This window comes from Lissotriton helveticus, chromosome 5_1 (genome assembly GCF_964261635.1).
Source record: "Lissotriton helveticus chromosome 5_1, aLisHel1.1, whole genome shotgun sequence".
Taxonomy (NCBI): domain Eukaryota; kingdom Metazoa; phylum Chordata; class Amphibia; order Caudata; family Salamandridae; genus Lissotriton; species Lissotriton helveticus.
The window spans coordinates 2,064,575,701-2,064,591,846 of NC_136065.1; the positions used below are offsets into that span (position 1 = coordinate 2,064,575,701).

General features: G+C 49.5%; 1 protein-coding gene across 13 annotated transcripts in view; it reads left to right on the forward strand.

Moving 5' to 3' along the window:
• Positions 1-16,146, forward strand: part of PRRC2A (proline rich coiled-coil 2A) — a 1,857,131-nt gene that overhangs the window by 1,688,958 nt on the left and 152,027 nt on the right. For all 13 annotated transcript variants that reach the window (XM_078645954.1, XM_078645958.1, XM_078645955.1 and 10 more), the window contains one exon: positions 4,429-4,517. In XM_078645954.1, the coding sequence (XP_078502080.1) occupies positions 4,429-4,517 (89 nt within the window). The remainder of the gene's footprint in view (positions 1-4,428; positions 4,518-16,146) is intronic.

Genomic DNA, 16,146 nt, shown 5'->3' on the forward strand with positions numbered 1-16,146 from the left:
TGCAGTTGCGATGGGGAGAGACGCAGCAAAGTTTACCTTCCGCTGTGGGCTGGATACCGCCAACACACTTGGCAGGTCAATTTCAACAACAGTAGCCCTTCAACGCTACGTCTGGTTGCATTTGACTAGTTTTTCCGTGGATGTCCAATCCACCCTTATGGTCGTGCTCTCTGATGGCTGTCGCCTTTTCGGCAACAAGGCAGACAAACGCTTTAAGGACTCGGGCTACGGCCAGGTCCTTGGGCCTTTCCACCACCCGCCCTGCACAGTCTGCCTTTCGCCACTTCGTTCCTACGGAGGGGTGCCCCGCTATGTCCCACCCAGAGCCACAGGCCACACGCAAGCTGTTCAGCCCCAGCTTGGCCGGGGATGTGGGAACCACCGAAATGGTTCAGGGGGGCCAGCGTGCGGGCCATTCCACCACAGCCCCTTCTGCAGCATCCTCCAAACCTTCCTAGTCCGACCTTTCAGGGCCACAAAACGCCAGTGGGCAGCAGGATCCGCCATCACCTCTCCCGCTGGCGCACCTTCACGATAGACAGGTGGGTTTTATAAATAGTCTGAAGGGGCTACTCCTTCCCCTTCGAGACTACCCCTCTGTTCATGCCACCTCAGTACCATTGCATGTTAGACGATCACCTGCCCTTCTCCAACAGGAAGGTTCGGCACTCTTGGCCAAGGGTGACATTGAGTGCGTTCCTACCCCAGAAGTAGGCCGTGGTTGCTATTCCCAACACTTTCTGGTACCCAAGAAGGACAAAGGCCTGCATCCTGTCTTGGATCTCAGGAATGTCAACCTCTTCCTCTGGAAGGAGAAGTTCAAGATGTTGACGCTCACTCAGTCCTTGTCTGCCCTAGAGACTGGATGGTAGCATTTGACTTGCAGGACTCTTACTTTCACACCCCGTCCTGCCTACCCACCGGCATTACCTGCGGTTCACTGTAGGCCACGAGCACTTTCAGTTTAACATGCTCTCCTTTAGCCTTACCATTGCCCCTCTGATGTTCACGAAAGTGATGGCGGTGGTAGCAGCTCATCTGTGCAGATCACGGGTTCTAGTCTTCTCCTATCTCGATGACTGGCTGTTAAAGTTGTCTCCCACCTCTAGACTAGGGCCGACCTCCTGCATTCGCTGGGGTTCTCCATCAACGTGCCGAAGTCATACCTGACCCCCTCTCAGAAGCTCCTCTTCATCGAAGCTGTACTGGACACAATGCAGTTTTGGGTTTCCACATCAACCTTCTGGAACTTCGGGCAATCCTTCTTGTACTCACAGCCTTCCTTCCCTTTGTCCGGGCAAGAGTAGTGCAGGTGTTCACGGATAACAAGGCAGGGTGGGGTCATGGACCCTATGTCAAGAGGCCCTCCGCTTCTGGACATGGCTGGAACATCAGGGCATTTTTTTTTTTTTTTACAGAGTTTTATGTAACGCGAACTTGACCGGAATCCGGTATCGGAGCGCTTCACATAGTACCAGTTGCATTACATGAGGACACATTCATATTTTTTGTTTGTTAGGCACGGGGAGATTAAGTGATTTGCCCAGAATCACAAGATGTTCAGCGTCGTTGCCAAGACTCGAACCCAGTTCCCCAGATTTGAGGACGACCACCCTAGCCGTTAGGCCAACTCCTCTCCCCTTGGTGGTTCAACACCTGGCAGGTTCACTGAACGCCAGGGCGGATGAACTCAGCCGCAGGTGCATGATGGGTCACAAATGGCATCTTCACTCGTAGGTGGAGACAGGTCTCTTTCAGCAGTGGGGAGAGACTAGATCTATTCGCACCAAAGAGAACGCGCGATGTCAGCAATTCTGTGTGCTGGAATTTCTAAGGCAGCACTCGCTGAGCGGCGCGTTTTGTCACGAGTGGAGTTGCGATCTTTTATACGCCTTTCCGCCTATACCACTTCTGCCCAGAGTGCTCAAGAACATGAAGCACAACCGGGCTCAAGTCATTATTGTGGCTCCGGATTGGGCACGAAGTCTGGCATCCTGAGCTGCTCAACATGGCCATTGATCCTCCCATCAGACTGCCACTTCAGGAGTATATTCTGTTGCAGCAGCAGGGGACGGTCTTCCACCCAAACCTGTCCAGCATCCACCTCCTTGCGTGTAGATTGAGCGGCGGCAGTTGACGTAGTTTGACCTGCCTCCTGAAGTCTGTGATGTAATCTTGCCAGCCAGGCGTCCCTCCACTAAGATGGTAAACGCCTGCAGATGGAATAAATTTGGGGCATGGTGCACAGCAAAGGCTGTGGATACCCTTTCTGCCCCTTTTTCTGAGGTTCTCTTGTTCCTCTTATCTTTGGCCCAGCAGAGCTCTACTCTAAGCAGTCTTAAGGGCTACCTCTCGACCATTTCAGCCTTCTCTTTTCAAGTCCCCTGTTGTAAATCGGTTTCTTACGGGCATTACTCCTCTTTTTCCTCCTGTTCCCTTTGTAATGTTCCTGTGGGACTTGAACTTGGTTCTGACATATCTTATGTGCGCTCCCTTTGAGCCACTACATAACTGTCCTCTTAGACTTTTCATTTTGAAGACTGCTTTTCTGATGCCCATCATCTCTGCGTGCAGGGTGAGTGATCTGCAAGCTCTGTCTTCCAAGCCTCCTTTTCTGGCTGTTCATCCAAACAAGGTCATCCTTAAAGTAGACCTTCCTTTCTTCCCCAGGTGGTTACACCGTCTGGATCCAAAACATGCTCTTTCTTTCCACTTGGATCGCACAAAACAATTCCGGGTGGACGACCAAATCTTTGTGGGTTATGTGGGTGTTAAGAAAGGTGGGGTCGTGCACAAACGTACCATCTCCAGGTGGGGCTTTTTGTGCATCAAAGCCTACTATTCTTTGGCTAAGAAGGAGCCTCCAGTGGGGCTGTGCGCCCATTCCACCAGGGCGTCGGCAGCGACTACTACTTTGGGATGAGGAGTTGCCTTTTAGTCAGGTTGAGACCTCTTCAGAATAAAAATAATCATAGAAGATTCCCTTACCTGTTTTAATTCACACACCACATCTACATCTCTTTAGGCCCCTCACACCGACGGCACCTATACGGCAAGGGACAAAAGATCTCCGTCAAAGAGCCCCTTTACGGGTGCCCATCGAGCATTGCAGCGCCGGCTCGACGAGGAGCAGACCCATATGATGAAGCCTAGCTTGCTGGGTGTGTGAGGTTCCTAGTTCCGAAAGGAGGTATTCCCCACCTCCTGATTACCTAGAGTACACACCAGGTGGCCAACTTGCCACTGAGGCACTCCATACTTTTCTTGTTTTCTAGCTTTACCTAGGGCAAGTACGTTGGGCCTTTATCAAGCCCTAACTGTCCCCCTCTTTGTTGATTTGGAACGAGGATTCCCTCAAATGACATCTGTAAGGCAGCTATGTGGGCATCGTTTTAACGAGATACTGCCAGGATAGCAAGTCTGGAGGGAATGGCTTCTTAGGCCGTTCTGTTCTCCAGGACTTTCTGGTATTGTTGGGGTATCTATTCTAAGGTATCTATAACAAACTGTTTCTTTCTGATGAACAAGTTACTTACCTTCGGTAACGATATACCTGTAAGAAACATAGGTTAGTTATAGATTCCTTACCGCCCCACCTATCTTCCCCATTCTGCGAACGGACTTCTAGGGTTAAGGACGTCCTTTCAGGGCCCTAGTTGTGTGCACCAGTGATCAGTGTCTTGCATGGCTCTGCGCTTCTGGTGTGGAAAGTCGTGTACAGAACAGATGTCAGCGTGCAAGGGCAGTGTCTATGTAGGTACTGTAAGGTCATCCCAGCGACCACAACGATGGACGCGGAGGTACTGCTGACAAAAAACTTTCCCGATGCAGTCTGACGTCTGGGGGTAATTCTAATGTGAGGTATCCATAATTAACCTATGTTTCTTACAGATATAGTGTTACCGAAGGTAAGTAAGTTGTTCGACAGGGGCAGTCGCCTATTGTTGCACGGTAGTATGTTCAGCTAAAGCTGGAGAATTGACAAAGAGCCAAATCAGCAGAATGTTCGTCTGCCAAACGTAGTCATATAGAAAACCTGTTTCTATGTACTAGTGCTAGTCTTCTAGTGTGCCACTTTCGATTTTCCTGCCATGCCCCAGTATTGTTAGATATTCTCGAAGTTCAGGCCTACACCTGTGGTGCAACAATGTTTGAAATACCCTCTTTAACGTGTGTTGGCAATTTGTGTTTCACCTGCTGTTCATAAAGCTTAGGAAAGGCACAGTTAAGCCGTAACAGAGCTGAACCCAGAGTGCCTTTTATGTTGAGGATGCTTGGTGGTCTTCACCATTGTTCTCTTCTGTCTTAGACCTATGCCCATGTTAATAGCATTACCCATAAACAGACAGGGTCATAGTCATCTCTTGAAAGCCACTAATGTTAGATTTCCATTCTCTGTTTAGACGTTTTATCCTTTTCTCCTCCCAGCTTCATCCAGTGGAAATGAAACAATTTCAAGACTACAGAAAGATGAGCAACTTACCGGGACCAGGCGGGCAAGCCCCATCTACTGGAAGGTGAGAGATGAGTATGGGATGAGTAGTGCTTTCCGGAGAGTTCTTCACAATTATATTCTTTATGGATTCACTTGCTTGAATATTTCCTGCCATCAGGCTTTACAAAGTCCTAATTAAAGTACTTTAAGCCATTGTAAATAAAATTAGGATTTATGTAGTGCATTCACCTCATTTTATGACCCAAATGCTGGCCATTCTTATGGATACTTCTAACCACATATCTTACCTTTCCAATAGTCCTACATGCTAGTCCATCATCAGGATTTTTTTCAGCACTTTTTCCTGCATGCCAGTAGGTGGCACCATATGGCTGCGCAGTGTCTTCATATTGTCTCAGGAGTGCCACAGGGGACGCACATATAAGAGCCAGTCCTTGATGCTGCCCGCAGTGTCTTTATCTGCACCTTCAACTTTGATCCGGAGCTTTGCTGCCAACGTTGTCAGCTTAGAGCATGGGTACTCACAAACTTTCTCTCGGGGGCCAAATTTACAGTGTGGTTTGTGTCCGAGGGCCGCACCGGTGGGGGAGGGGTCAGTGGGGGGAGGGGGCGGGGCTAGAGCAACAAAAAAACTGTGACCGTGAGGTTGAACACAGGTCCCTGCAGCGGACGCCTTCGTCCACTGAGCCACCAGACTCGGCACACACACATCTACCTCTCTCTCTCTCTCTCTCCCCCTCTCTGTCTCCCTCCCTCTATCTCTCTCTCTCTCCCTCCCTGTGTCCCTCTGTCTCACTCACTCTGACTGTCTCACTCCCTCTCACTCCCTCCCTCTCCCGCTCTCTCCCTATCTCTCCCTCACTCTGACTGTCTCACTTCCTCTCCCTATCTCCTTCTCTCTCCTTCCCTCTCCCTCCCTCTCCTACCTTCTCCCTCCCTCTCCCTTCCCTCTCCTTTCATCTCCTTTCCTCCCTCACCCTCACTCCCCTTCCCCCTCACTCCCCTTCCCCCTCACTCCCCTTCCCCCTCATCCCCCTCTCCCTTCCTCACTCCCCTTCCCTCACTCCCTCCCTCACTCCCCTTCCCTCATTCCCTCCCTCCTTCACTCCCCTATCCTCACCCCCTTCCCTCACTCCCTGCCTCCCCTTCCCTCACTCCCCTTACCTCACTCCCCTTCCCTCACTCCCTTCCTCCCCTTCCCTCACTCCCCTTCCCTCACTCCCCTTCCCTCACTCCCACCCTCACTCCCTGCCTCCCCTTCCCTCACTCCCCGCCTCCCCTTCCCTCACTCCCCTTCCCTCACTCCCACCCTCACTCCCTGCCTCCCCTTCCCTCACTCCCCTTCCCTCACTCCCCTTCCCTCACTCCCCTTCCCTCACTCCCCTTCCCTCACTCCCCTTCCCTCACTCCCTGCCTCCCCTTCCCTCACTCCCCTTCCCTCATTCCCTCCCTCCTGCACTCCCCTTCCCTCACTCACATTCCCTCACTCCCTGCCTCCCCTTCCCTCATTACCTCCCTCCTTCACTCCCCTTCCCTCACTCCCGCCCTCACTCCCCTTCCCTCACTCCCTCCCCTTCCATCACTCCCCTTCCATCACTCCCCTTCCCTCACTCCCCTTCCCTCACTCACATCCCCTTACTCCCTGCCTCCCCTCATTCCCTCCCTCCTTCACTCCCCTTCCCTCACTCCCTCCCTCACTCCCCTTCCCTCACTCCCTCCCCTTCCCTCACTCCCCTTCCCTCACTTCCTGCCTTCCCTTCCCTTCCCTCATTCCCTCCCTCCTTCACTCCCCTTCCCTCACTCCCTTTCCCTCACTCCCTTTCCCTCACTCCCTTTCCCTCACTCCCTTTCCCTCACTCCCTTTCCCCCACTCCCCTTCCCTCACTCCCTTTCCCTCACTCCCTGCCTCCCCTTCCCTCATTCCCTCCCTCCTTCACTCCCCTTCCATCACTCCCTTTCCCTCACTCCCTCCCTTTCCCTCACTCCCTCCCCTTCCATCACTCCCTCCCCTTCCATCACTCCCTCCCCTTCCATCACTCCCTCCCCTTCCATCACTCCCTCCCCTTGCATCACTCCCTCCCCTTGCATCACTCCCTCCCCTTGCATCACTCCCTCCCCTTCCATCACTCCCTCCCCTTCCATCACTCCCTCCCCTTCCATCACTCCCCTTCCCGGCACGGTGAGGTGTTAGCCGGATGCTTTTTCACATCTCCCCACCCTCCGATGCCTTCACTCTCCCACGAAATGTCTCTTGCTGTCGAGAATCCCTCCCCATCCAGGACATAGTTCTTTCTCGCTGTTGCCCTTCCTGTGAGGGTCTTCGGAAGATGAAACCACCCCTCCAAGGAAAAGTTTCTCCCCGGAGCTTTTCTAGGGAAGGGTTCAGCAGCCCCCTCTCCCCCCCACTTGTATACACCATTAAGGTTGTGACGAGAACCCCGCTCCCTCCACGGGGGTGGTCTCTCCGGCTCACCTCGGGTGGCTGTCTTCACCTCAGATACCTCCCCCTCTTGATATGTTCTCGGCGCAGTTCATCATGTGAGGGTCTCGGGCTCCTCCAGTGAAAGAGCTCTCTTTCATTCAAGTGCCTCACATGATTTTGGGCCTCCGAGGAGACTGCTGCTGCTTTTTCATGTTTATTTAAATCTAGATGTATGTCTTCCTTAGCTGCTCCCGACACATTTTCAAACACCCCACTTCACGAGCTACTTATAATTCCTGCTTCTGTGTGACAGTTTTGTGGCCACGCTTCCAGGACGTTGCAGAAACACAGACTTCACTATTACTTAATAGGCTGCTTCCTTCATTCTAACCCTGCCTTCTGGACACAATCAGTAATTAAAATGCATAGAAGTGGAGCCACGAGTTAGAAAAAAAAACGATAGTTACTGGAGGAAAGCACTCTGTCACTCTCTGTCTCCCTCCCACCTGTCTGCCTCTCTCACCCCCTTCCCTCTCCCCCCTCTCCCTCCCTCTGCCACCTCGCCTGGCGTGCGTGTGTGTCAGCCGGGACTGAGACAGCTTCCCACCGCATCCGAGTACTTAACAGGTCTTTAAAAGACCACTTACTTGTTAATGAGGCTTTGTTGTTCTTTAGCCCCTTCTTAGAGCCCCTGCAGCTCCACTCTGACCTTCGCTGGAATCGCCCGGCCCCATAGAGCGCTGCTGCAACCGGCAGTGTTTGCGGACACAGGACACTCTTACATTTTTCTTAATAACACTGGTAGGATGTCTCCAAGGTCCGCGGGCCGCCAGGGAAGGCTTGCCGGGCCGCCACTGGCCTGGCCCGCGGGCCGTACTATGAGTACCCCTGGCTTAGAGGATGCACATGTCCGCCATGATCTACAGGACATGTACCAGTGGTGCTTGTGCTCCGGTCACTAGTCAAAGTTGTGCAATAAGTGCACCTTCCTTCACCTGAAGGAGATTAGGGAGTTGGAGGCAAAGTTCTGCATTGCCAAGCATGAAGAAAGGTTTAGTTGAAACATGCATCCAGTCCAAGTCAACCAGCTGTTCTTGGTCACAAGCCATTTCCTCACAAAGTCCCATTACTGCTCTTCCAGTAAGTCAAAGGCAAAAATGTGCCAGAAGCACAAGAAAGCCAAGCAAGACTATACCCATCCCACCACACTAACTTCGGTAAGAAGGCGCATAGGTGACACTAAAAGGGTCCTTTCTTTTCATTCTGCTAGCAGTCTTCTGCCCCATAGCAAATTGTGACCTTGAAGGAGGTCCTGCTGCAAATTTTCATTGCAGCTGGTTCAAAATGCCACCGCAAGGCTGCTACGTAAAATTCCTAAAACAGCTCATATCTCGGAACATCTTCGAGACTTGCATTGGCTCAGGGTTGAGAGTCATATTAAATTCAAAACCCTGAGCTACATGTTTAAAATCAAAGTAGGATCAGCTCCACTATACCTACAATCCCTTGACTGCCCCTACATTCCCTCTCGCCACCTCCGGTCCTTATCCAAAGGCAACTTCACTGTCCCTAGAATTAGACTTTCTAGAATGGGTGGCAGATCCTTTGCGTACATTGGACCAACTCTTTGGAATTCTCTCCCCCTGAATATTCGCTTAGAAACCAGCTATATCCGGTTTCGCAGAGCCGTCAAGACCTGGCTTTTCAATCAATAACGCTATCCGTGTCTGCAACGTTAGGCTACTTAGCCCCTTACCTGTTCAGAGCCGGGAAACCCTTTTTGGGTAGCTGTCGCGCTTAATAAATAAATAAAAGCTCTACACAAAGCCTATACTCCGAAAAGCCGACTTAACGTTCAAGCTATTCATAGTCGTGCCACTGTGTTATCTTGGAGGTTTTCGTCCTGAACCAGACAATTATCCAGTATTGGGGTATCTTTTATAGATTCACATGCTTAGAATTATCCCCGCCGACGAGGTGGGAGTCTCGCTGTACAATAAAACATATACATTATAGTCATAATAACCTCACACCATAGGCTATAGTAGATAGTAAAGTCACTACACTAGCCTATCTTATTCCTTTTGCAAAAAGAACCAAACTTGGAAACCAGCCAATCAGGCAGCAGCCCCATCCTAGTACCTTCCCCACAGAGAGGCAAACCCTCAGATTTTGTACCGCACCTCCTGTGTTAGGGAGTCTCCCTGAGCTCTGCTCATTTTGTTTCCTTAAGCCTTTCTTCCTGTGAAGAAATATGTCTGATTCTAAGAAGAGTTTGTTTTTTGCCTGTTCTTCATGTGGGAAGGAGAGACTACACTTTGAATACCCACATAAGGAGTGTATTTATTGCCTCTACCCAGCGCACAAGGTTAAGGACTGCAGGATCTGTAGAACCTTTCCTGCCAAGACCTTGAAGGATAGAGAAGGACGCCTGCTGGTTTGGTTGGAGTAGTTGAAGGCATCATCTGAAGTGGTATCTGAAGGTGAAGGCAGTATTAGTCCTCAAGCGTCCACCCCCATATCCAAGAAGAGGGATAGATCTGGGGATCCTCCTGAGAAGCTGAGTAAGACCTTGAAAACGTCCTCTTCTGAGGTGGGTCACTCTTCCTCAAAATAAGAGAAAGTCTCTTCTGAGGTAAAATCTAGAGATAAGGTGAACGTTTCTCTGAAAACTACCTCTAAATCTCTTCAGGACCATCTGTCAACAAGTAAAACATCTTATTCGACGAGAAAATCGCCTCAGAATGTGATTGGCTCTTAAGCGTCGAAGAAAAATATATCGTCGACTAGATCTCCGTTGACGGCACAGTCGACGAGTGTCCCTACGCCGTCGACGGCTCATCATGTCGACGCCGGCTTCGCCGAGTATCTCGTCGAGAATGCTTCAAGTTCCGTCGACGAGCCTGCCGTGGACGCGTTACTGTCGACGAGCCCACTGTCAACGATAATTATACCCTCGACGGCGAGTCCACCGTCGACGACAATTTCAACCATGATGTCGACCACATTGTCGACTGTCTTTTCCGTCGACGACATCTATGATCACAACATAGACGATGCCGTCTGTTACAGCCATCTCAGCAGAAAATGAATCACCATCGACATATATTTCTGCCACTTTCAAGCGTAAAAAAACAGCGCATTTACAATTTACGCCTATTTTGAGCTCTAAATTATCGTCTCTACCAGACAATTTTACCATGATGTTTAACACATTTCACCTTTACCTCCTAGCCATTACTTGGAGGATTTTGAAGATGGACAGGAACATGACCCTTCACAACTCAGAATAAAATATCAAGATGATGATGAAGAGTAGGAATACTATGAGCCATGTGAATCTTTAAGAGGACCTCAAGAAGTGTTCCATCAAGAGCCAGTGGTTCAAATGCCTACAACTTTGCTTCAGGACCTTACGGCAATGTTGAAATACTATAATAGCCGTTTTCCTCCAGTTCCACCTCCACAACAACCTTTTGCACCTATAGAAATGCAACCTAAGACACCTGCAACACTAGTTTCTGAGCCCCAGGTGATGTTGCCTTCACAGCTGCTGCAAGATGATGACGGGGACACGGTAGCTGAGGATGGGGAAATTCCTAATTCACCCACTACCGTAGATTAATGGGATGAATATCTGATTCCGACATATAAGAACAACGAAAGAGTGTATCTCTGGGAGAAAAGCCTAGGGGGAATACACATATGTTTATTTAAGGACCCTCACTCACCGACCTGGTCAGTGACATGCTTCATCATAGGGTCATTCACCCAGGAGGCCTAATACCTCCTTGGTGTGCTACAACGCCTGCAGTTGCAGCGGAGCAGGTTTTTTTATGTGTGTGAAAAAAGGATAGTGCAAAATTAAAATTAAAAAGTCTCCAAATACTACCTACAAACCAATTTATTCAAGGTGATTTGGATACTGTTTAAAAACTAGTGATGGACCTGTACTTGGCTCATCATTATAGCCAAGAGATCCAATTAAAAGAGTGTATACTGGTCAACATGTTTCTGCTTATCGTGGCGTAAATGTACCAAGCTTTCGTCGGGACCTAAATAGAGACCATGGCGGTGTACGCTCGCTAAGGCGCACCCTAACCTATGGTCCAGAACGGTGGCCAAACTCACGGTTTCACCACTCAGATCATGCGGCTTTTCCGAGATCAAATGTAGCCTGTAAAAGAAATAACAACACAAGAATTGTATGTGAGAAGTTGGCCTGATATATGATGCTCACTAGTTCTAGTGATCACCTTGTATCAGTCCAAACAACCCTTATGGTGATTGGTTGTAAGTCAACCTTATAGACCAGCTATCCTAATGGTAGCATGGACAAAGCAGTCTTAGGCTAAACTCTTTTGGCATGTGAAGCCAGCTGTTTTACCACATATAACCCCTTGAATACCAGATGAAAGGACACCACACAGGTTGTTATGAAAATAAACAATATATTTATTAATAACAAACACCTCTGAACTCTTTATGAGGTCAGAGGGCTAAGCACATGCCAATCTCTTAGGAAAAATACGATAAGTTGCACAAAATTACAATGGTGCCTTAGGGGCACGACAAACCATATACTAAGTAAGTGGAATGTGAAAGTCGATAGAAGGAATGGGGCTGTCCAGAGGCTGGAGGTTCGCAGGACTACGCTATCTTCACCTTAGGTACGTAATAGGAGGCCCACGGGACGCGTGTGCAGAGTGTGAACTCTCACGCGAGATGAGTAACAACGTCTATGGACAGTACAGTTCAAGTTAAAGGTGAGTACGGACAATCCTGACTGGTTAGGACTAAAACGACTGTGGAACTGGACACTAGGACAGTTAAACTACCCTTGAGCACCGAAATGCTTTCGTTACCTCACCCACGGGCTGCGGGAGCATAGGTGTCAAAGTGTGTCGGGTACTCGCGTTGAAATCTATGGAGCCTGGAAGAAAAGATGCTGCAGGCGACCAGGAGGAAGATGTCCGGTGCGATCCAAGGGTGGATCGGTGAAGAAGAGGACCTGAAAGCAGAGGGGACAGTGTTCAAAGTCACTAGCCAGTGACCAGTGTGGAACCAGGAAGGAACCAGATGCTGTCGTTGCGATCAGGTGAAGAGTGGACGCTTGTCTCTGCAGCCACGTGGACCAGGAGGGGTCTTCGACGACCAGGATGGAGGCACGAGCTGTCCCACGCGGGCTCTCGCTGTCGGCGGTGTTGGATCCGGATTTGGCGTCAACAGGCCTTGGCAAAGGCAACCCACGCGGTGAGTGGAAACGGCGTCTGGAGTGGACCAGGAGGGTCCAGGGTGCCCCTCTTTTGGAAGGGAGCAAGGGCCAGTCTTGAGCAACCAGACCAGTAGTGAAGGTTTCAAAGTTCGTCGTCTAGGAGGCCACTAGCCAGCCGACAAGTGACCAGACAACGCGTCGAGCAGCAAACAAGCAGAAGGGCCCCACGCAGATCTCGTGGAAGCTGGAGGGCTGATCTTCGGTGCAAGAGTTGCTCGGGGCTGGGGCTTCTCAATCCCCATAGGACTTGGTCGAGTTTACCTCGGCAGTCGTGCTGGAAGCGAAGTGCAGTTTCTTTCAAGATGGCCGGTCCCACGTGTCTCGTCGCACCCACGGATCTCAGCTGTGCTGCAGATGTAGGTTGAGGTCGGAGAGGTCTGGGAATCCGGGTCTCGTCGGCTCTGAAGTCTGGATCCTCGAGGGAAGACGACAAAGTGAAGCCGCTGGACGCTTGATGGTGCATGCTTGTGCAGGGTGGACACTCCACAAGGGAGATTCTTCAGTCTTCTGTGGAGCAGAACGTCAAAGTCCAGAGTTTCTTCTTGTAAAGTTGTTCAGGATAATCTAATTTGGAATGGGACCAGCTCCTACCTTTATTCTCCTAAAGGGGGCCTACCCAATACACAAAATCTTGTCTGGGGTGGTGCTAGCACCTCCCAAGGCAGGAAACCCTTTGTCCAAGCCTCCCTCGCTGGAAGGACTCAGCAGCAGGAGGTCAGACTTGTGTCTGTGGTGGCAGCATCCATTTTGTGATGCCAAGGCTCGAGTTAACTTTAACCGGGGTTCACAGTTAAATACAGAATTGGCGAGGGGGTAGTATTCCAATTCGTATGACACCTTACTCGACATGTTTTGATAATGTTATACCAGAGTTAGCATTTAACCGCGAGGATTATAATGCACTTAAGAGTATATGGTATAGCGTTATCATGGAACAGCTATTAGGACTTGGTTCCGCAAGCTGCAGACGGGCTCAGCTCATGCCAGAGCACCATCTCACAGAATTCCAAGCACTCTGCCTTCAGGATTGATAAGGCCTGCCATAGGAGTGACTGATAGGAATATATGTGTCCATTTTAGGGTTAGATATAGGTATACTGTATCTACAGCAAAGGGTGATTACACCACCTTGCCCCAGCTTTCTTGCAGCCAGTTGTGTCAGTTTTGGACGGCCAGCCAGGGGTGGCATAATACATGCTTTAGCCCCTGGTAGGCCCTGGGTACACCTATACCCTGGATACCTAAGGTACACTGTACAGGGACTGATAAGGTGGCCCAGTACCAATTGGTAAATGCACCTAAAGTACATGGTTGTCAATTTAGAGAGAGAACAGCTAGGCTGTGGGTCTGATTAGCAGGCCCACAGCCAGGGAAAGTCGTAAACCAGTGAAGCAAAAAGCAAAAATCTGGGGTGACCATAGGATTGCAGATCCCACTCTCCTACATTGTATACTTGACATACTTGGGGCTGTTAAAACAGGCGTCTTTGTGTGTTTTCCCTGAGGTGGCAAATCAAAATAACCCGAGACCCATTGTTACTCAGGTGACTATGTGTGATCACAACATGCTGTAAATCCATGTGTTGGTGGCCAGTTCATACGAAAGTTGTGTCGTGTCTATATATAAGAAGATAGTATCCTGGCGCGAAAAAGAGAGAGGCAGAGTAGAGGAGACCCAAAGATGGTACTATAGGGAGAGGGAGAGATCCTACAGATTGATATCAAAAAGGTGGGTCTTCAGTCCTTTCTTAAATACAGCGATGGTAGGAGCTGTTTTTAGATGAAGAGGGAGTAAATTCCAAGCTTTCGCAGCTCTAACTGTGATGGATTGGCCGCCTAGTCTGCTGTATTTAAATTTAGGGACTGTCATTTGGCATAAATTAGCCGACCTAAGGTGCCGGTTGGGAACATAGAGGGAGAATCTTTTTCTCAAGTACACTGGACCAATCTGATGGACAGCGCGGTAGGAGAGAACAAGGATTTTGAATATAATCCTGTGAGCGACTGGAAGCCAGTGGAGGGCACGAAGATGGTGGCGGACACTGGAGCTTCTGGGTATGTTAAACAGAAGTCGCACAGCGGCGTTTTGAATAACCTGGAGGCGATGTATAAAATAACCCGGTAGACCACAGAATAGGCCGTTTGCATAATCCAATCTAGAGAGTATAAGAGGGCGGATGATGGTCTCTTTAGCCTCTCTAGGAAGGAGTGGTAGAAATCTACGTAAAGTCTTCAGGGTAGAAAAACAGACCCCCGTGAGTTTTTTTAAATGATCTTCAAATTTCAGATTATTATTAAACCAAACTCCTAAATTTCTAGCAGGGCCGCCGATAGATTTGGGACATGGCAGATCGGCAGGCCAGAGATAATCGCTAAAATTATCTGGGAAGGTACCATATAACAGAATTTCTGATTTACCTTTGTTGCATTTTTTTGCTGGGCGAGGGCTAGCCAACGAAACACAGATGTTATGCAGGATTGGGCCGCCGACGTATCCAAGTTGTTTTTCGGCCATGTAAACAAGAGTTGGGTGTCGTCGGCGTAAGCCATAATTTTTGCTCCCAACTGTTCAGCAAGGTAGATAAGAGGAGTAAGATAAATATTAAAAAGCAGGGGGCTAAGAGTGGAGCCCTGAGGGACACCTGTAGTAAGTTTCTTAGGAGAGGCGGCAAAGGGGGGCATCCAGACTTGTTGCGTTCTATTTTCTAAGAAAGATGTCAGCCAGTCAAGTGCGGGGCCTGAAATGCCTATGGCAGCTAGTCTGGTAAGCAGGAGGGAATGCGGAACCGTATCGAAGGCGGCAGAGAGAATACAACATCCCCATGCATTAAATGGGTGCCTCTGCAATTCTCGGGCCCAAACAGTGTGTGCTCAGAAATCAAGGAAAAAGGTCTATTCTAGACACAGAGTCTGTGTCTGAATGCGGGGTGAAAGTACATTTTACCAAATCTGATTCCGACTCCAGCTTCACTGGTTCCTCCAGCTGCAGACTCTCCTCCTGAGGACATAGGAGGTTTCCATGCCATTATGGAAAGGGCATCTGCTAGGTTTCACCTGTCCATGCCTGTACAGAAGACGGGGTGTTTTTTATATGATTTTAAAGATCTAAACTGGAAGTCTACACGTTCTATCCCCATAATTGATCATATATGGGAAGAGGGAGTGAAGATCATAAACTCCATTCTCCATTCCTGCAATCCTCCCTAGGATTGACAAAAAATACAAAGCGCCGGATGATGCACCTGCCTGCCTTTCGGGTCACCCTGAAGCAGACTCGGTTATCTCTCAGGCAGCGCAGAGAAAATCTCGGAACCCTTCCACTCCAATAACAGCTCCTTCTGACAAGGATGAAGGCGCCTTGACAGCACAGGCAAACGCTTTCCCGCGATGGCAGGCGCTCCAGTTCGGGATACGAATTGTTTAGCCATCTTAGGCAGATATGATCGGCAATTGTGGTCAGACATCTCGCCCTATATAGAATATCTGCCTGATGACAAGAAAATGGAGGAAAGAAAAATTATTACGGAGGGTGAAAGAACCGCTTCCGAAATCATAGATATCTCTATGGATATAGCGTCTTTTGGATTCCGTCAACTCGCAGAAGCAGCTACACTTAGGCGACAGGGCTGGCTTGAATCCACAAATTTTCGCCCTGAAATCCAGACGAAAATCTTGGACATGCCTTTTGATGGCGACCTCTTGTTTGGCAAACATATCGATGACGCACTGCAGGAAATAAAAAAGGAACAGATACTGCAAGATCATTGGGTACCTTGCAATATCGGAAGACACCTTTTCGAGGAGCAAGAGGCAGAGGTTCCTGCTCCTTTCGTGGGGGTTACTAAAAATATCAACAGGGGAACCAGGGTCGATACGGATATACTTATCATCATCAACAGCAAGCCTACAGGAATCCTCCAGCCACCTTCTATAAGCAACAAGGCAAGAGACGTCAACCTCAAGGCAGGTATTCTGCCAGAAGGCAGTGACACTC